The 21,943-nt window shown below is 39.9% G+C and overlaps 2 protein-coding genes across 2 annotated transcripts; one reads left to right on the top strand and one right to left on the bottom strand.

Moving 5' to 3' along the window:
• Positions 1-1,039: 1,039 nt before the first annotated feature.
• Positions 1,040-1,561, top strand: LOC122057199 (cytochrome b-c1 complex subunit 7-2, mitochondrial-like). The gene has a single exon (XM_042619224.1). The coding sequence runs from the start codon at positions 1,040-1,042 to the stop codon at positions 1,364-1,366; it is 327 nt and encodes a 108-aa protein (XP_042475158.1). The 3' UTR covers positions 1,367-1,561.
• A 3,435-nt stretch (positions 1,562-4,996) lies between these two features.
• LOC122057198 (cell division control protein 48 homolog C-like) lies at positions 4,997-21,748 on the bottom strand. Its single transcript, XM_042619223.1, has 10 exons — positions 20,566-21,748; positions 17,430-18,046; positions 12,196-12,348; positions 11,225-11,341; positions 10,963-11,067; positions 6,198-6,263; positions 6,044-6,108; positions 5,748-5,949; positions 5,450-5,584; positions 4,997-5,345 (listed from the first exon to the last, which is right to left on the bottom strand). Exons 1-10 carry the CDS (start codon positions 21,476-21,478, stop codon positions 5,232-5,234), a joined length of 2,487 nt encoding a protein of 828 aa, XP_042475157.1. The 5' UTR covers positions 21,479-21,748; the 3' UTR covers positions 4,997-5,231.
• Positions 21,749-21,943: the final 195 nt, after the last annotated feature.

Genomic DNA, 21,943 nt, shown 5'->3' on the forward strand with positions numbered 1-21,943 from the left:
TCACATCTTTGTTGGCTTTGATTTTAGGTCAATTCCAGATAATGTATCTCTATACAGATTCTAGGGATAGGATGTTTTTAAGCCGATTCCTATCAGCTCTAGCCAATTTTGATCTGGATTAGAATTGGCCGGAATTTCTTATGATCTTGATTCGGATTCTAGTTTTTATGTGAACACTGGTGTCTCTAACTCTCCCAGTTAGTGCGATCCAATTTTGGTTGGGCTGAACTGGTCTTTGGTCTCAATTGGTCCAAATCGAGACCGGTTCAATAAGAAGAAGATTGATTTCATTCCAATTGATTTCGGATTTGTATCAATTGGCTAATGGGCTTTATTGGTTTGTTATCGAGTTGAGTCGGATCTTTTGGATTTTGCATTAAGGTTCCTTCACTAAGAAAAAAAAAAGAATTATCACTCCTCTTCCTCCAATTATAAGCTAAATATCAAATTCCTCCACGTCTTTGCAAATATTTTAATTCCCTCCCTCCAATTGAAAAGATTCTGTTCATTCCCCTCCCTCTAATTGTAAAGATTCTATATATATGGAGGTTCAATATGGCTGCTAAGCCCGCAATTTTTTTTCCTATTAACCGAAATACCCCCATCCCTTTAAAAAACCAATCTAGTCTACCCATGGTGTTATCCACTCCCATTTCGGGCATTTGGAAAAAAATTAACGGAGATAAGGAGTGATCACTCCGCGCAAGGTTTTAAAACTTGGTATTGATATCAGTATTGATCATAGTCAAAATCGATACAATATGAATCGATATCGATAAAGATCGATTAAGGATCGAAAATCGTACAGTAGTATCGGCTAGGATTGGTAAAAAACTTAAAAAAAGGCTAGGATTGGTAAAAAACTTTAAAAAAAAAAAACAATAATAATAAAATAAATAATAATAAAAAATAAAAAAAGGGAAAAATTCAGTCCTCTCTTCTGTTCCTGAGTTCAAAGTTTTAGTCTTCCCGGATCGGTAAAGAAATTAGAGAGAAAGAGAAGGGGAAAGGGTTAGTTGCAGAGAGGAGTTTCTCAGTCATGTCTTCGTTTTTCCAATCCTTCTTAAATCCAAGGAAGAATTGGCTCGCTGCACTACACATGAAAACGGCTTCCAATCGTCTGAGGAAATACGGTCTCCGATACGACGACCTGTATGATCCTCTGGAAGATCTGGACATCAAGGAAGCACTGGCACGTCTTCCTTGTGAAATTGTCGATGCGAGGAATGCTCGCCTTAAGCGCCCCATTGATCTTTCCATGAAACACGAGTACCTTCCTGAAGATATGCAGGCAGTTCAGAGCCCATTTAGGTACTATCTTCAAGATATGCTGGCAATTGTGAAGAAAAAGAGAGCAGAACACTAGGGTTTATGTTGGTCGAACAGATCACCTTCGAAGAAGAAGATGAGAGCTCAGAATTGACCTTCTTCCTCGATTCAACGACTTCAGATCAAATTCTTGGCCGATAATAGAAATATATGGATCTGGGTTTTGTAGCTGGAATTGAAGAGATCGAAGAAACGGATGGTTTTGAAATGGACTGATGAATCATTTTTAATAGATAACTGAAACCAGGGAAGAGTATTAGTCATGGATTATGAACTCATATAGACAATTCCATAAATCGAAGGTGATCCAGAGACCAGGGCACCTTTAATTAAGGTCTCTGAGATCTGATTCCCAGAATAAAAAACGAATTCGTCTTACATAGGGCACGTGAAGACTTTTCCTGAAACAAAAACCGTTCGATTATATCAAGATCTGGAGAAGGAGACACCTTCATTTAATTTATTCGTGTTTTCTTTTGTTCCAGAATCTATAATTGAAAAAGGCCAATGACGAAGAAAACGGCAAAGCAAGTCTAAGAAAGACAGAGAAAGAGAAAGGAGGGGGAGACGAGGGTGATGGTGATGGCGATGGCGATGCAAGCAAGCAGACGTGAGAGGGCTTCGGTTGGATTCACGCCGTCAGAGCTTCACCGCTTCTCTATGGTTCTAATGGAGCAGAGTTTCAGAGCAGCACTTCGCTATGGTTTTAATCGAACAGAGTTTCAGCGCAATGGAGCATGCTAGGGTTGAAACTTGAAGAAGAACAGTCTCTACCTCCATGGAGGAAGAACCGGTACACGCAGACCAACGTACAAAAGGGACGTGAAGCTTTTCACGCACGGGACGGCAGATTATCTTGTTCGAGTCACTATCATGGAATCAAGTACTGGTATCGGATCGGCCGTATCTGAGACCGATCCCGATACCTTACAGATCCTGAGATGGATATCGGTATCGTCTTGGGTATCTCGATCGATCGATCAAATAGAAATTCAATTTAATTCCAGGATCGATCGGGAAGAAGATGTAGGTTTTAGAGAGACCTATTCAAATTAATGGAGGTCTCGATGATCTCTGAGACTCTGACTCGATCTCTTCTCTTAAAGAGGTTGAAGATTTAGGTTTTCGCTGGAGCAGCCGCGAACGCTATCTCCAGCGAGGAATTTGAGGAATCGTAGGTCTAATTAAGGAAAGAGCTCAATTCGGGAAGATCATTGCATTGATCATAAACTCTGTTTCCTGAAAACTTATGGGATGAACAAGTGAGGGAATGTGAAGGGTTGCTTTGAAGAAGGGTAATTTACAACGCCACCCCCTGGAGAATGCCAATATTAGAGGGACACCCCCTCTCTTTCACCAAATTGGACTTGGACCCCTACCGTCAGTCAACGTTACATAATATACCAAGAATGCTGACATCAGCAGTTAATATTTTTTCTAAATTCCATTTTGCCCTTCAAAATAATGGAGTACCAAAATTGCCCTTAATGGTTCTATTCCCAAAATCGATTGAGGAAAACCTAACTCACAACTCAACTATGACGAGTCGCGCAAGTTACTGAGTAAGAGAAGAACGTCGGAGAAGAAGATTGATAGGAACTTTCAGATCGGTGGCTGCAACACCTTCTGGTAGCGTCTACGGAGGCTGCGAACCCCCTCCGGCGATTACAGGTATGTTATCCTGCCTCCTTGTCTTATTTAACCCTTTTATTCATCATCCCCAAATCGATTGCACAACCCTAACTCACTACTCACTTCTAATGGGTCACAAGTTAGCCTCAATGAGTTGAGAAGAAGAACGGGTAGGCTTGCAGATCGGCGGCTACGAACACTCTTTCGACGACGGCGATGACGGCGACGACGGCGACTACGGCAGCGAACCCCCTCCAGTGACTACGGTGGCAAACCCCCTCCAGCGACTACGACGGCTGCGAACACTCTTTCAACGACGGTGACGACGGCGACTACGGCAGCGAACCCCCTCCACGACGGCATATGCAGGTTCGTGGGTCTATCTTCGGTGTCTCGTTGAGCACACAAAATCCCAATAGAGAACTACAGATCAAAATGGGGAAAATAGAGAAGAGAAAAAAAAAACAAAAACAAAAACAAACAAACATATCTTCTCGCCTGCGACAGAAACTGGATGGGAAGCACTACTCGCCGGGGACAAAAGGCGAAGTATTTTCCGGCGACTGCCCTCTCTATCTCTGCTGGAACTCGTCTGAACCCTTGGTCGCAGGTAAGGAGAAGAGGAGAGAAGGAGAGAAAGAGAGGAGAGAAGGAGAGATAGGGTAAGGAGGGGTATTTTTGGGATAATGAAAAATGTCTAATTTATCAGTTTTTACTCATAAGGGCAAAAACGTCATTTCAAAGGATCATGTAACGTTGACTGACGGTAGGGGGTCCGAGTCCAATTTGGTGAAAGAGAGGGGGTGTCCCTCTAATATTGGCATTCTCCAGGGGGTGGCGTTGTAAATTACCCATTGAAGAAACATGAATGGTATTACTAGAATCGAAGGAAGCTGAAACGAAATATAAGACGCCATTTTTTTGTACCGATACCGTGACCGATCTGAGAAATTTGTACGATTTTCAATCCTTATTGATACCAATCTGTATTGTATCAGTTTTGACTGTGACCGATACCAACATCGATATGGATACCAAGTTTTAAACCAGGGAAAGAAACCGTGGGTATTTTGGCCATTAGAAAAAAGATTGCACACTTAACAGCCATGTTAAACATCTAGGCATGATAGATAAAATCTTTTCATTTGGGGAGCGAAGTGAAATATTTGTAAAAATATGGAGAAACTTGATATTTAACAAGTAAAATAGTAATATACTAGGTAGTATCAAGTTTGGATCAGCTCTCCACATGGGATCCCTGGATATCTCCGCGAGTATGAGCAATTAATGCACTATTAACTTGTAACTTGATGCCTTATATATTGTGAGATCTCATGTGGAGAGAGGACCTATGTGCACGAACATTGTTTTTTTATATATTCAAAGAAAAAGAACAAGCAATAAAAAATAAGTTATTGGTTAGTCAACTTTGCATGTGAATCTATAATAAATTCGATTTTCTGTGACGATAATGATCTCCCATCTAATATTAGTTATATCATTCGGGAAGATAAAGTGGGATTACCAATCTTTAGAATGTAATATTTCCTCTTTTTGCAGGTTTTCCTTTTGGGTTTTGTGAATATCAAAGTGATTTGTATCTCATGGTATAGGGTAGGGCAGGCTATGTCCCCCATTTGTTTCTCTTATTTAATAAAATTTTAAAGGCTTTCCTAGGTCCTAAAAAAAAAAGAAGGATGTGAAGAAACGCATTGTATCCATTAGACTCAGAGAGCCTTCTATCCCCCACCCGCACAACCAACCCCTATTTAACTCTACGGAGAGGAGCCGGATCCCTACTATTGTGGGCCTTACCTTGAACTTCTGCGCACTCCCTTCCCTAAAGTAGAGACGCTCTTCTAAATGGCCCAAATGCCTAGTGGTGCCTTGACAACTATGTTCACAACATAGACACTCTTCTAAATGGTTATTTTCTCTCACAAATTAACCAGTAATTTTTTTTGTATAAATGACTAAATGAATAGCTAGTATCACAATTAAAAAAAAAAAGGGATTAAAAATCGAAAGAATAGACTTCCATGCTCCAAGGATTCTTCTATGGAATAAATAGGAAAATAAAATAAGAATTACATATTCTGATGAAGAAATTAATAGAAGGGTTTCCAAACAATTAGAAAACTACAGCCTAGAGATTGAGACCAAGTATTTTAATGAGATAATGTAATAGATGATGGATTTTTTTTGGAGGGGGGGGGGGTGAAGAATAGATGATGAACTGAAACACTACAAAATCATACGATGAACTGACACTACAAAATCATACTTTCTGTGCTCATCTCTTTCCAAAGCTCTGCAACAAAACAACTTTTGTTTTTGTTATTTTTGGTAAATCTCCGCCACACGGCTTCATAATGGCGCTTTTGCTGCATCCCAATCAAAAAAAGAATAAACCATGAGCAGGGGGTAGAGATTAGGCTCCTAGATGTAAATCCTCTTAATTCTAGTCATTGTAGCAGAGTTCCTATACCTTGTTTGAGACAGATGGAGATATTTTCTTTAATGCTCGCTCAATGTGAATTGCCTTAATGGAAAGTTCTGCATCTGAGCTGCCTGGACCTAATACTTCTTTCTCAACAAGTGCAACTGTTGCAGCTTTTTCCATCTGGCAGAAGATTTTGAAAGCAAAATCAAAAGGTAAATAAATATACGAAGAACAACCAAAGTTAAAAGACATTGCCAGAAGCTATAAATCACATATGAAGAAAATCTGAAGTCAAAATTAAACATAATTCAGGGAAATAAATTTAGGAAATCCATTAACATACCAGTGCTGCAAGATCAGCACCACTTAGATTTTCGCAAGCTTCATTATGTCCAATGGCCATCAAATCAACATCAGCATCAATAGGCTTCTTGCGACCAAGTGCTTTTAAAATCAATCCACGTTCATCAGGACTAGGCAGAGGTACATAAAGATGTTCCCCAAACCTGCCTGGCCGTAAGACAGCGGAATCCATCACCTCAAGCCTGCTCATACCACCATAAGCAAGAAATGAACCACCAAATGGATGGGGAAAGAAACGATAACTAATTACTAAACCAGCATGACCCCAACAAATACCTGTTTGTAGCACCAATGACGAAAACACCACGCCGCTCATCAGCACCATCTAGCTCTATGAGCAACTGCAATTACGAGGGTACCATTTCTAAGCCCCAAGTCAGGAATAAAGATTTTTATTTTTCTGGCAAAAGTTGCAAGTATGAGAGGAAACCTGCTTCAAAAGCCGCTCAACAACCCAACCCCCCTCTTTTCCATGTGTTGTTGTCAAAGCATCCACCTACAAAATTTAAGCAACACACCCCACATGTTAGAGAAACAAAATGATATTCATTAGGGCAATGTGCGCACTAAAGGAAAAGCCTAAATTCCTAATGGCATTAATGAGGGTGTGATACTAAAACAGAACATGGTAAGAACCCTCAATTCATACTCAGCTCAGAAATTGCAATTACAAAACCAACATGTTAACCATATAGTAGAGGCCAAAGCTTCAAGTTTCACCAAGTAATTTCAGTTCTCTTATTTTGTTTGGGCTTCTGCAGAGTCTCATTTATTAGCCAACTCTCCAACAATCACATTCACTCCTGCTGAATGATCCATCCCAAAACCAAGACCTTACAGTCCCAAAAAAATGGCCACAACAAATAGGTCTGAACTCGAAAATTGACAATGTTTTTTAAGGTAATAAAAGTATTAAACTCGTTTTCTTTTTGTTCACCTGCATGCAAAGAAAGATGTACATATAGATTTAGTACAGAACTATCAAATCAAACCCTAATGTTACAAGTTATAAGTCACACTAAATCATTAAGAAAATACCATCATACAAGAAGTCTCCGGTTTCACTCGGAACTGACCGAAATATTTTGGTTTCGACCTAAACCAGCATTAAACATCAAGCGACTCACTAGGCATTCAAGATTTTCACTGAAACTTCCAAGTTTCGGTCGAAATCTAGGGTAGAATCGGACGTCACGTTTTGTTTCACCGAAACGTCACAACCACATGATAGAAATACATAAAGTCGATCGAAAGATTTACAGTTTCGATCGACTTATACTGATGTTTTGACAGGTTTTGTGAATCAAGGCTAGAAACCTCAATTTCAAGTGGACTTTGGCCATTCCATTTCCAATTCTTGGTGGAACAAGTTATTAGAAGCTTGTACAGGTTTCTTTATGTTTGGTATGTTATAGTACTAAATCATGTGTAACAAAGATTACCATTGAGAAATATATAGGCAAGGTACAACGTACACTGCCAACCTAGGTACGAAACCATACTAACAATTTGAATGTTTTTCAATAATCTAAAGGTTTCATTGTGTATAGGGTGCTTAATTAGGGTCTCTGCCAGTTGGACATGAAGGGAGATGGGGCTGTGGAGTGCGGTCTGAGATGCCAGGGAGGTTAAAGGTGGCGTGGGAGGATGGGAAGGAGGCTAACCAAACTTCATTGACCAAGACTCTGTTGAGTTTGCAGGCAACTCTATCTAAAATTCTGAACCACATATTCTGCTGTGCCAAGTGAGCTTCACTCCAGACCATCTCAAATCATTCATACCAATGTCATCCAGGCAATTGTTGAAAGCTTCTAATGAGGAGGGATCAATAGGGGCACCGCCATGCTTTGCATGACCAAACTTGTCTACATTGAAGTCCCCTCCTAGACCCCAAGGGAGGGAACCAGAAAGAGGAGCAAAGGAATGACGATCATCCCAAAGACGGATGCCTATCAGCAGCATGGTTAAGGGTTTAAACAACTACGAAAAATGAGCTGAAGACCCCATTAGAATCAGCAATGGACATGTGCATGGACTGGGAAGAGGAGGAGATTTCCGTAACCTGAGCTTGGAGGAGTTCCAAAGGGCCCAAATGCAGCCATTAGGACTGTGGGAATAGTTGGAGAAGGACCAAGAAGGGGCGATACTAGAAGCAATGTGTTGGGGGGGGGGAATTCGAATCAAGGGCACTGGTTCAAGGAGACAGCAGAGGTCAGCGTGCGTGGCTTTGAGGCAGGAACGAATATCAACATGTTTGGCCAAGGAATTAAGACCCTGAACATTCTAGATGGCCTAGGAGATTATTGAGAAGGTGGGAAAGGGGCAGCAATAACTCGAATGAGCTAAGGGCATCCTTGACTCAATCTGTCATCTTTACTGGAGCTGGGATGACTCTTGTGTCGTCTTCTTTAGTCTTTGAGAGGGGGGAACTTTGGGCAGGGGTAGCCAAAGGGGCTGAGCTTGAAAGGGCACAGCTGGTGTAGTGCACGCCTGATGGTCCTAGGAAGAAGTGGTGGTATGTGGAGCCAAGGAGGAACTCGTAGGTGAGGGAGATGACCCTGATAGAGAAGTCGGGTTAAGAGGAGAACCTGATAAGGAGGGCTACAATGGTTGAGGTGGGGTTTGGGGGCTCCGATGGGTAAGTGAAGGGTTGGGACGGATTTGGTTTAGATGAGTATTTAGATGGTTTGAAGGGGTGGGAGGTGTCAAGTTAGGTTGGACCAGGGTTTGGATTGGCAGTTGGATGGGGAGTCTCAAAGGGCGAGAGTTGAAAGGGAAGGAGGGGTGGGCCCTGCCACGTGGCAGGGAAGTGGTAAGATGGGGGAAGGGAGGACCGGGTGGCATATTCGGGAGGAATGGTTCTTCGAATGGGTTTGGTAAGGTTTGCAGACTGGTCAGGGTTCAAGGAGGTGGAGTGAGGAGGTTGAGAAGGGGAAGTGGCGATGCAGGGTGGGTGATCGGGACTACTCCAATGACCAATGGATTGGTGATTGCAGACCAGAGGATCAGATGGAGACTGCTGGATTCGATATTCAACATCAATGGGATCTGTCAGCATTTGGAGAACTGTGAATCTGTTGCTACCAACAGTAAATGTCGTTGGAGCTCAAGGTATCGATGGTCCGAAGGAAGGAGCTCTGGCAGGAATCGAGTGACCGCGAGGAGAGCCGGAAACTGAGGTTTCGCTTCTTCGACCCTGGTGCCGGTACTCTTGCTCTTTCCGGCCATGACTAGGGTCGCGGGAAGATGCAGCTGCCTAGGAATGATGAGGGGGGTATATGATGTTGCTGGCATGCGGGATGGGAGCTTCTTCATTATCTGTTGCTGATTTGATGGTGAATTAATGATCAGATTGGTGTTTTGGTTTCTGAACCTAACAATCGATTCTGTCTTCAATCAATTGCTGTTCTCAACTTCAGATTCTAATTGTTGTTTACGGTAATCCTATTGTTACTAGGTCTAGGATTGCTTAGTTTTGATAGATTCATGGTGCTTGTTTTAAATCTGTTTATTGGTTCTTTCAATTGATTTTTTTTTCCCAATCCGAATCTGTAATCAATTTCAGATTCTGATCTTGGATTGGTTAATCATAAGCTATACTTTTTCTGCACGAATTCTGTTTAGGGAAATCCAGCCATTAGAATTCATACAAATTTTGAGCAATTTTTCTTAACTTAAAAGAACTTAATCCAACTTTTGTCCATATCAAACCTGCTGATCCATCCCTTCTGTGAAATCTATATTCTGTCCTTTTTCTTTCTGATCATCTGAAGTTACAATCAATACACATATGCTGTTATGCTGCTGCTGTTGATTTGTTATAGCATATACTGATAATCAATTGTTCATCATTGTCCTATATTCTGAATTGTGAGTACCAAGGTTAAATTACTGTTTCCCTATCCTAGTACTACTAGAAATACCCCATTCTAGTTGATCCAACCTGTGGATCAAGTCCTAATTTTCAGCAGATGTTCTATCATTGATTTGTTAAACTTGACCTGAGTTTTAGAGCATTCTGTCCATCTGATTTTGTTTAATTTGATTTCTCTTAAATCTGGATTTTATTCTCTGTGAAAAGTCAAATACAGTACTACATTACACTGGCTCTCATCTTTCTGTAGTTCTGCCATTGTGTTTTTTTTTGGGGTGGGAGGGGAGGGGGTGGGGGCGTGGGGGGGTGGGGATGGCCAATTCAAGAGATGATACCTAGGATGCCCCCATGGATTCTGTGCTTTGAGTGAGTGCTTCAATGTTCTCTGGCACCAGCACAGTTCCCCCTCCCCCTCTCCCTCCCCTGCAATCTTGTCCCTCAACTCCCCTGCTCCTCTGGTTATTCTGGTGACATATTTTTTTCAAATCGTTGATGATGGCACATGTCCACTATGCATTGGACAAACCCAACATGCAGTCAGTACAGAAATTGCAGAATATGGCTAGAGCGGCCAATTCCTGATCCACTCCACTCCACCCCACTGACCGTTGCATTATTCAAAGTGGGAACCAGAATTCAGATCCATTCAATCCTAAATTGATTCAATGAGAATCAGCGATCCAATTCCGGTTTCTCAAACCATGATAATGATGGGAAAGCTGAAAATGTAAGCACATGAATCAATGGTTGCACCCGTTAAGAGCTACTTTCCATGATGCAAACAAAATGAGTAGGCCCAAACATAAAGACAAATGCCTAGAAGAACCCCTCAGTAGATGGTCCCCACAACCAGCTTTTTCATTCAATATTAAACCTTAGGCTTTATTTCTAATACATGAACTTTGTCCTGATTATTCTAGCATACAACATGAAGTTTCAATTCAACTTCCGTAATAACGTTGCTAAAAAATGAGTTTCTTAATCATAGAATCCTTTCCTCTATGACCCCTACAGTAGTTGTACCACCAAATGAGCGAAGCCACACCTCAACAAGCAGCGTAGACCCTTCATGACATCACCCAGTCTGTTTGAAAAAACAGAAGTTTCTACAGTAATTAGATGACGGCTGATCAAGGTCAAAACTTAAAATCTACATACATCTCACCATTCTTATTTGTTACAACTACCCCTCGCCAAGCAAAGGATCAATGACAACTGATGCTATCAGCCTTTTCTCTACCATAGGGTACATAATTATGAGTGCAATCACATTTAAAAAAAAAAAAAATGGTCAGAGAGTCAGAGACCAAGAAATCAATACCTCATCAAAGAAAATTATGCAAGGAGAACATGTTCTTGCCCGTCTGAATATTGTTCTAACTGCCAACTCACTTTCTCCAACATACTTGTTCAGAAGTTCTGGGCCCTAAATAGTGAACAGAACATGGTCATAAGTAAGCTCTCTTAAAGTGTCAAATGTGGGCCCATCAAATGCAAAGAGTGTTGGAAGACATCATACGGATAAATAACAAACATAACATCATGACAGTGATGGAAGTGATGATGATGATTAAATAGGAAACCTTTATGTGTATGAAATTGGCTCCCGCCTCGTTTGCTACAGCTTTGGCAATCAATGTTTTTCCACAGCCTGGAGGTCCATAAAGCAAAAATCCCATCCCTAAATTCATTCCAAGTTTCTGGTGAGAAGCAAACACTAAAAGTCATATATGGTCACATGAAGAGGAAATTAAATTCCAAATTATATGCTTAAGAGGAGTAGAAGCAAATGTCTCAAAAGACTTTGGGAGAATGGCATCCCCATTTACAAAATTAAAGAATGAAAGAGAAAAAGAACGTAAGAATTATGTTGCAGCAGATGATTTCATTGAAGAAAAAGATGCGATAAAAGATATCATATTATCAACTTACTATATACAGTATTATAAGGTCATTACCCAGAGCTGGTCCGGCCTATGTGGAGTCCTGGGAAGGGGGAGTTTGGAGTCGGTCCTAACCTTTGGCATTTTTAACAATGGGCATTTGCCCTGGCAGCCCAAAACTCTTGGCTTTTACCATTGCTTTAAGCAATGCCCCATAACTTATTATATTCTCAAACAAAACATTGGTGTCCACATGTCAGACAGAATTAGACGGTTCAGTTCTTCAAATCCTTTGATCAAAATAAGGATCACGTTAAATGGACAGCCTAGTAGTCTTTAGTATTTATAATTCAGTTGATCTTAACCTTCTCCTCACTACTTATAAATTTGGTATTTAAGGAAATTTATTAGATACAAATAAAGTGGAACAGAGAACACGATTTTTGTAACCAACCTCAACACCCAATTACTTGGGATCAAGGCTACAAGGCTAGTGAGATGATCAGATGAACATAGTTTAGAGGGAAGGAAGGAGAGAATTCATATACTTTGGATAAAAAAGAAAACAGCACAGTGATCAGCACCACATGTCTCATCTGTTATTTCTATATCTTGGCCCTGTTGGAACTCAAAAGGTAATAATTATTGAACCAAAAAAGGGTAATTTTTACCTCATAGTTCTCAGGATATTTTATACGTCTAACAATGCAAAAGTTAAATTCTTGCCGCAGTGCATCAAGCCCTCCAATATCCTCCCACTTGACATTAGGGATTGTAGAGAATCCCTCCCTTCTTGAAGAAGATTGAACCATCTTAGCTGCTTCCTGCAGAAGATGCAAAAAGAAAGCATTCAATACCATCATACAGAAAAAATCAATGAAGAAAACGACAAGAATATTTATATGATGTACTAAAGTGAACAGGAAGATTACTTTTATTCAAATAAGGGAAAGTTATATTCTGTAGAATTTCCTGAGAGGGAGAGAGGGAGAGAGGGAGAGAGGGAGAGAGGGAGAGAGATTCAAATCATCTAGTTCCCCCCCCCCTACATGCATATAGGCAAGGTTTGAAATTTTGGTCAAAATACCAAAATACTGAAATTTAGACAAATGTTTCGGTTTCAACAAAGGTCGAAATGACATACTCCACCAGAAATCAAGGTTTCGGCCAGCATTTCGGTTCAAATGGCCAAAATTACAGAACATTTTGGCCATTTCATGAAAACCCTAGAGAACCCCTTATATATAACATTCTATTTTGTGAACTGAGGTTGAAATTTGGACCTCATTACTCCAAGTTTCCCATATCTCGACCGAAACCAATGGAAACCCCCCCAAATAAGTGAATTCAGACATTGTGGACAACTTTGGATCATCTACGATAATATTCTTCCTGAAATCTTGTGATATTTATGCCTTTTAATGCACTACCATCACCTTGCTTTTTCTGATTATGTGCTCTATTTAAAATGTTGGGATTGACTGTTTAAGGCAGTAGGTGTTCCTTTCATTATATAATATTTTTTTTGTATTTTTTACTTTTTTTTATATCTTTTATTGGTGCATCAAATAGGCAGCGGGCACCTTAATATATTCAGCCAATCGCCTTTTGCATGTATCCAATTTTATGAGTTCTTTATTTATTTATTTATTATTTTCATAATATGTCCTATCGACCTTATGCTAGGGTATACCCTGTAAGCAACGCACCAGGTTGCCGCACAGATGTGGTGTTAAATAGGCAAGGGTTCTCTAGCATGGTGGACAAGAAAGGGTAAAGAAGCTAGACCAAAGCAAAAGCAAAAACGTGAGATTAGATTAGCATCTTGGAACATTGAATCTTTGATGGGTAAGAGTATAATTTATAGATGTAATGAGAGAAAAAGGATTAATATAGCCTATATTCAAGAGACTAGGTGGAAGGGTAACAAAGCTAAGAAGTTGGAGGACTTTAAACTTTGGTATACGAAGGATAAAAGTAATAGAAATGGAATGGGAATAATAGTGGATAAAGACTTAAAAGAACGATGTGGTGGATCTTCAAAGACTTAGAGATAGGATTTCATCCATCAAGATTGTGCTGGAGAAAGATGTTGTCAATATAATTAATGTTATATGCACCCCAAGTAGGATTGGATGAAAGTAGTAAGTTATGTTTCTATGAACATATGGATGGTTACTGCTCGGTTTTGTCCAAGGAGAAAAGAATATTATAGAGGGTGATCGGAATAGAAATGTTGGCAGAGATTGCAGAGGATATGAAGGTATACATGGAGGCTATGGTTTTGGCGAGAGGAATGAAGAGGCGATCTGAGTTCTAGATTTTGCCATCGCTTATGATTTATCCATTGCACTATTACAACATGTTGGTCACATGTTCAAAACTTGGAAACAACCTCTACTGCAAAGCAGGGGGTAAGGTTGCGTACATTTGCCCCTCTCAGACCCTGCAATAGCAGGAGCCTCGTGCACTGGGTTGCTCTTAAGCACTTATTTTGAAAAGGGGGAGAAGCATATAGTTACCTATAAAAGTGGGCACCATAGTAGCCATATAGATTTCTTCCTCACTAGAAGGTCCGATAGATTACTATGTAAGGACTGTAAGGTGATACCAGGGGAGAGTGATGGGGACATCAAGGTGTACAAGCGCAAGAAGAAGAAGAAGCAACCATCTTTGTGGCTGGAAGAATAGAAAGAAGAAGAAGAAAAAAGGAGGAAGAAGGAAAGCTCGATCCAGATTTTAGAATATCTTAGAAGATTTTAGAAGATCTTGTGGGCCCCATTAGTTATTAGTTTAGTAGTTTATTTGTAGTATATTCTTTTCCTTGTTAATCTTTTAATTAATTAGGAAACTACTTTATTGGTTGATTAGTTTTTAGAAAGTCTTTATTTACTAGTCAATTAACTCTTTTTATTTTTAGTAACTAGATTGATATTTATGTAATGGCTTAGGCCACGATTGAGGGATGAATGTTAATTGAAAAAAAAGGCCAAGAGCAAACCCCCAACCCCTCACGGTTCTCTCTCTCTCTCTCGTTTTCTCACTTTTCTCTCTCGCCTCTTTCCTCTCTTACTCTCTCGGCTCTCTCTTCTCTCTGCTTTCTTGTCTCGCCTCCCTCTCCTTCTTTTCAGTCTTATTTCTTTTCTTTTTTTTCTTCTGCTGTGTTGTTACTGCTGCACCTGCTGCCTTACCTCACTGCTGCTGCAACATATTACTGGCGTTACAAAACTGCTACTGCTGCACCTGCTGCACCTGCTGCACCTGCTGCCTTACCTCACTGCTGCTGCAACATATTACTGCCGTTATAAAATTGCTGCTGCTGCACCTGCTGCCTTTACCACACTGTTGCTGCTACATATTCGTTACAATACTGCTGCTGCTGCACACTACTGCCATTACCTCACTGCCGCTGCTATACACTGCTGTCATTACATCACTGCTACTACTACTCTTGGTTGTTGTTTACCCTCCGCTGGCGCTGCTCTCTCTACAATCGGCTGGATGTATCTTCATCAACTAAAAGTGGACTGCAACCTCATTATTTTGGAGGACCTTGATCTCTTCTTCTCTCCTCAGATCTGAACAGTAGTATGGTAAAACATTAAACTAAACCCTCCCCACCTCCATTAATCCCTATTATATATATGCAGCCCATTGACGTTGAAGCCTGCCTTTGCCCTTTGTTTATGCCTATTTTATCGATTGTTTGCATATCTAATTTGGGTGTCTAGATGGATTTGTGCTGAACCTAATACTCGTATGTCGTTTGTTCCCTTCCCCATGCCCCCATTTGAAACTTGAGTAAGAATTTATGTGTTTTTCCTTCTAGATTATTATTGCTTTTGGCTATTTTGTTTATTAGTCTCGTTTTATCTTGCATGCTTAATCGTGTTTGCTGAGATTCTTTGGTCCTATCTACCTAAGCCCCTTGAGTCAATCCTACCTAGCTAGTTAATCTTGTAGGAGACCTAGTCACCTAGGAACCCCTACATCAGAGAGCCTATCCACTCTACATAGATTATTGGTCATGGATATATGCCTCACTCCGTAAGATCGTATGGAATGGGAGCCTATTTGTGGTACTCACGGCGACTATCCTTTGTTCCCTTCTAGCTCCATCAAGTTGGATGAGAGCAATTATTTAATGTGGTCTAAATCCTGTTTTCTATCAATCAATTCCTGAGGTTATTCCAATTATCTTATAGGTGAAATTCAGAAGCCTGCAACTGCTAGTTCTGTTCAGAAGAAGTGGAGCTCTGACAACTCCCTAATTATGTCATTCTTGTTGAATTCGATGAACTCTAACATTGCTCGAGGTAATCTGTCAATGGATACAACTGCAAAGATCTGGAAAGTGGCTAAGGATATTTATCCCCAGGTAGGGAACGATGCACAAGTCTATGAGTTAAGGAAGAAGATTTATGAGACAGCAAAAAAAGTTGACTCTCTCCCAATACTACTCTAAGTTGCGAGGTATGTGGTAGGACCAGGAATTTTATTATGATTTTTAGGCTAGTTGTTCTACTAATGCTAGTGCCTTCAAGAATCATGAAGACAAGCTCCGGATATATGATTTCCTAGCTGGTCTGAACATGGAGATTGATTAGATTTGGGTACATGTCCTGAATCGTGACCCGTTCCCATCTCTAGAACAAGCCTACTCTATGATTCAATATGAAGACAGCCATCGTACTGCCATGCTACAGCGTGTCTCACAGCAGTGGTCAGCCTTGTATTCTAGTCAAGGTATAGGATCTCAGCCCCGTGGTGCTTTTACGTAATCTGGTGGTCAATCAACTGCTGAGAAGGAACCTGAGAAGTGTGATTATTGAGGTTTTTTGCGGCAAACTAGAGAATTTTGCCGGAAACTTCATGGTCGGCCAGCCAATTCTAGGGGACATGGTTGTGGTCGTTCCAACTAGTCCCAGGCAAACCAGATTGAGACATCGACTACTTTTGATATTGTTGGCCCCACTAGTGTTTCCCTCTCACAGTATGAGCTATCTCTTACGCGTCATCCAATGACTAAGTTGGAGCCCTCATCTTCATTTGCTGCTACTGCCTCTCCCACTTTGCTCACTCAACTATTTCTTTTGGTGGTCATTGTGCATCTATTGTATCCTTTCCTAGGATAATTGACCCCGGGCAACAGATCATATGACTGATTCTCCTAGTAATTTTTCTCAGTATTATCCATCATCATGTAAAACTAAAGTAAGGGTTGTTGATTGTTCCCTCTCCTCTATTTCAGGGCAGAGTACTATTTCATGCTCTCCATTGTTATCTTTGCCGTCAGTTTATTTAAGCAGTGTTATTTAATACTTGTGTTTTTGCCAAGCAAACTAGAAGTGTTTATTCCAGTTCAGATAATAAAAGAATTGTTTCTTATGGGCACATAACGATCCCAAAGCAGGGTTTTGCGACCCAGGCATGCGTGAACACCCCCCCAAAAAAAGGTTACATATGCATACTTAGGTGGTTCAGACCATATAAAAGGTTTATAGACCATGTGTAAAGAGATAGACTTCTAACACTATGTAAGGAGTAGGGCTCCCCAACATCCAAATATGTGCAGTGAACTTCACCTTTTAATACAATTAGTGAGGAAATCCTTAATTTTAGCAACAAATTTCTTATTTGCAATTAAGCGCCTTGCTAAAATAATATAATGAGACAAATTTTAAATGTCAAACTTCAAAATTATTTTAGTTGTCCTTTAAAAGTAAAGAATACTAGAACAATAGTTCTTATACAAGTTTTTGTGAGGTATGCATAGAAAAATGTTGCATGCAACATTTACATACAGGAATGATGATATGCATATAACGCACAAGAGAATAACGCACAAGAGAATGTACACAATCAATTTCATCAAGTTTAAGCAATTTACTTATTTCTTGATTACCTCAAAATCATCCATTGTGATGCTGCATCCTTCCAAATCTTCAAGTGACCATGAACAACTATACCTTTCTTCACAATGATCATCATCTTTGGGTTCTCTGGCTAGGTCAGACCTCCTACTATCTACAATCCTCTCTAAAGCAAGGCAACCAGCCTCGTTGGCAAGTGCTGTCAAGTCTGCTCCAACAAATCCTGGCGTAGATCTGGCTATTTTCGCAAGATCAAATGTACCTTCAAGTCTAAGGTTACGTTTGAGCACAGACAGAATCTCAATCCGTGCATTTTCATCTGGAACACCCAAAACAATCTCCCGGTCAAACCTTCCAGGTCTCCTGAGGGCAGGATCAACAGCATCAGGTCTATTTGTAGCTCCAATTACAAGAACATAACCAGGTCTGGAATCAGATGCTTCTGAATTCAAATCTACATCAACTGGCTTCGTAATTTGGTGTGATTCATCCATGCAAGTCATCAGCTGTGTCACAATTCGCCGTTCCATCTCCCTCTGCAGATTTTCTCTTTTAGAAGCAATGGCATCAATCTCATCAATAAAGACAACTGATGGAGCAGTCCTGTATGCTTTTGAAAAAAGGTCACGTATATTCTCTTCTGACGCACCTGAAGCAATCACATAAAAATAAATTTTTAGACATCAAAGAGTGATAAAAAAATTCAACAAGGTACCAACAACTTTGGATTTCCAACAAAAAAGTTAGATATTAATTAGCATTTGAGAGCAGCAAAAGCTTTGAAGAAAAAAATATATATTAGAAGAAAACACCAGGAGTATTTGACCAAAAAAAATAAAGGACACCAGAGGTATTTGACTTAAAAGAGTACATGCTAAAATACTACAATTGTAAATGAAATATATTGAAAATTAAAATTACTCTTATAATAAAAATAATAAATCTTTAAAAACTCAACTCAAATAAGCCTTATACCAACTATTTGGGCTCAGACAAATCCTGTCCTTCCAGTCATTGTACCTATGGCCATAGCTTCAGCTTATCATACTTCAGCGAGTCTTCTAATACTATATTGAAGCCACATCACTTTTTGTCTTTCCCTTGTCCTTTCTAGAGCCTAAAACTTGCAGGATCACTTCTCAGTACTATAGTCTTAATCTTAGTAGCACCTAGTTAATATATATGCATGATTGTGAATACCAGAACCAGATGACCTGTTAATAGTATGTCCATACCATTCAAGACATACCACCAGCATGAGAAGAACATTCATTTGTAACACCAAGTTCACAGTAAACTAAGAGCTAAATATTTTTTTTCTACAAACCCTATGATCTAATATGAATAAAGCAATGGATTCCTGTCCGAAGACCCCCAAAAAAACACATTAGAGCGACCTCTATCCAGATTTCAGTTTTTCTATTGCTTCATTCTCTAGCAGGCATCAACTGATCACATGGTTAAGTAGGTGCAGTCAAAATCAAAGGTAGTCATCAAATGTCAACTAAACCAACTCCTAAAAGAGATCCATCAACAGATCAATAGACAGAAGTTCAAAAGAATAGTTTGAAGTAAAACTTATACGACCATTCAATAATGACATTTATAAGTCTATATTCCCTATCAGTTGCAGTAATATTGTCATTGACCATGGACTCTTTTTGATAATGTTATTCAGATGTATTTATATTTTTTGGGTAACATTTGATAGCTTGGAAGTTTTGATGAACTGTTTTAAATAACAAAAAAATCCTGTTTTTCAAAACCCAAGGAAAAAAAAAAAAATGAATAAAAAAAAATTATATTTTTGCATGCCTTTTTAAGTAAGATAATCATGCATGTGCCCGAATGTAAAGGTATTTTTGACATCTCTAATACATAGACATCTTCCCTCTCTTCTCTATTTCTTTGTCAATTGATTTTGCTTTGAATTTCACCAGGGAATCATAGATTTCTACAGAAGCTTTGGAATATATTAATAGTTCCTATGACCTTAATTCGAAATCCGTTCCATGGCTGTATTTTTTACTGCTAAAGTAGGCAATTTACATAGTTCTTAACTTATTGCATTCAAAAGCTGACTTCGGCCAACTTACTAGCATTCATGTTCACTCCGTCATTCGTTTCATTTTAACAGCTTCAGGGTTCACAATTGACATTATATTTTCTTGAAAGTTCCTATGAACTGATAAGAAACTATAAATTGGATTCTCTATGTTTTAAATTGGGATTGCTGTTGTATCCAGAGTACTTCATTGTTTACAGAGACTCCTTTGTCTCTACAACCCCTTAATACCCCCAATAAACAGGGTTCAAGGAGGACTAGGACTTGGAATCGGAATTGGATTGGACGAAACAGGTAAATCGAATCAGAATCGCCCGCAATTGATCCTGATTCCGGATGATTGAAAGTTTTTTTCTATGGTTCAGTTAATTTAGGACATTCCGGATGGATCAGAGAATCAGTGCAGTACAATCCTGGTTGCCAATTCCGCGTCCTTGAACTATTCCAATGAATCACTTTTTTGTAGATTACCAATGAAACTAACTCGAATCAATGGTATGTAATACATCATAGGGTGCCATTTGACTGTTATCGTTCATTTCTTCATAAGGTTATCCATCGCTGTTTATATAGATGCTCCATTGTCTCAACAATCCCTTAATACCCCAATCAATAGTTTCTTGTAGATCACCATCAAACTCACTGGAATCAACGGTGTGCAAGTCATCATATGGTGTTATAGGACTAGGGCCGTTTGACTGCTATTATTTATTGCTTTTTATGGCTACCTGATTGGGTGTTTTGGGAATTCTTTCTGTACATATAAAGTGAAGAGAGCTGCCATCTCTGACTAGGTTTCCTCTTCTAGAGGCTTGACTACACAGTTCAGAAGTTGCAGAAATGGTAACAAAAGCAACAAGGATATGTGCATTCATCAGCATGAATATGGTGTAAATATACCTTATCCTATCAACTTCAATTGGAGCCATATCAAATTCAGAGTTGAAAGTCAGAAGTTCTCACTATGAAAGTCATTAAATTAACTAAGAAACAGGTTTCTTCACACATTAGACTACCCTCAGTATACAAGCATAACCTAACCTGGTTAAATAGAGGGAAAGAACAAGTAAGAAAAGTAAAGCCAAAAAAAAAGATTTAAGTACCTGAGACACCAGAAACTACTTCAGTAGCTGAAATCTTGTAGAACGGAACGCCAATTTCATTAGCAATCGCATGAGCAAGCTTTGTCTTTCCACAACCAGGCGGTCCATGTAACAAAATACCAGTTATTGGCTTCAGTCCTAGCCACCGAGCCAGCTGCATATTGTAAAGTGGATAAATTACCTTCTTAATCAACTCATCCAAAACCCCTTTAATCCCGCCAAGATCCCTAAACCTTGGTCCATCCTTCCCCTTCACCTCATAACCATCTCTACTACTCAATTCTCTCTCTCTAGAAGTTTTGGAATCTCTAATACTCGATTCTCTCTCTCCACCAATCAAGCCAATCTTCTTCTCTTTATTAATAACTTCCACCTCCAAATTCTTCTCCTCAGCCTTAGCCTTTGTATCTTTATCCTTCTTCGATGCACTGTAACTGGAACGAAGCATTGACTTGATCAAATCAAACTCAGGTTCCACCTTCTCTTCATAAATTGCATCTTTATAAGTGGAAAACGAACCATCCGATTCGTCGTTGTCGCCGGACGAAGAGGTCGAAGGACAATCTTGCTCTCTCCGCTTAAGTCGCAGCCTCTTTTCTCCGATGTCTATCTTCTTTACCTTCTTACGAAAAGGGTATAAAGAGGGCGCTGTGGAGTCAGTGTCTTCGTCTACTTCATTGGAGTCATTGGAGGTGAAAACACAGAAATCTCGTTTTCTCTGTTGAAACTCAAGGGTTTGCTGGACATGATTGGTGAAGGGTTGTTGCTTGATTCGTCTGTAATCCGGGAAGCTTGAGCGCAGAAACTCCACTATATCTTCGAGGCTTGACTTGTCGTCACAGGATTCGAGACGACGAAGAAGAATATCACGATTGAAGACGGAAGGAGATCGCCCTTCCATTCTCCTCCCCATCTCTCTATCTTTCTCGGAGTCTTGAGCTCAGAAAGAGAGACAGTAGGGTTCAGTCACAACGCACGGAAGAGAGAAATAGCTCTGAGATCTCGCTCCGTAGGGCTCTCTTCCCATCCCCAGACTCTCTTTTCGGAGCTCTCTCTCCGTTGTAAACTCGTGTCTTCCGCCTGCGATTTCCAACGGTCGGATTTCATTGCATAAACCCATCCTCGCGTCTTCTACCTGCGTTTTCCAACGGTTAGATTGCATTGCAGCAAATCCTCTTAGGATCCCCATGACCTAATCTCCCCCCCCCCTCTCTTTCCAGTTTCCACTTCTTACTCGGGGTTTATCAATTTATTGTTTTCATTTATTTATTTTATGCTTATTTTATTTAAATTTATATTTTATTTTCAACACTCACATTAGTTTAGGTAACGGTCTTGGTTGAGATACCAATCCAACAGCGATAAAGGTCACGAAATA

The sequence above is a fragment of the Macadamia integrifolia genome, chromosome 12, assembly GCF_013358625.1.
Source record: "Macadamia integrifolia cultivar HAES 741 chromosome 12, SCU_Mint_v3, whole genome shotgun sequence".
NCBI lineage: Eukaryota > Viridiplantae > Streptophyta > Magnoliopsida > Proteales > Proteaceae > Macadamia > Macadamia integrifolia.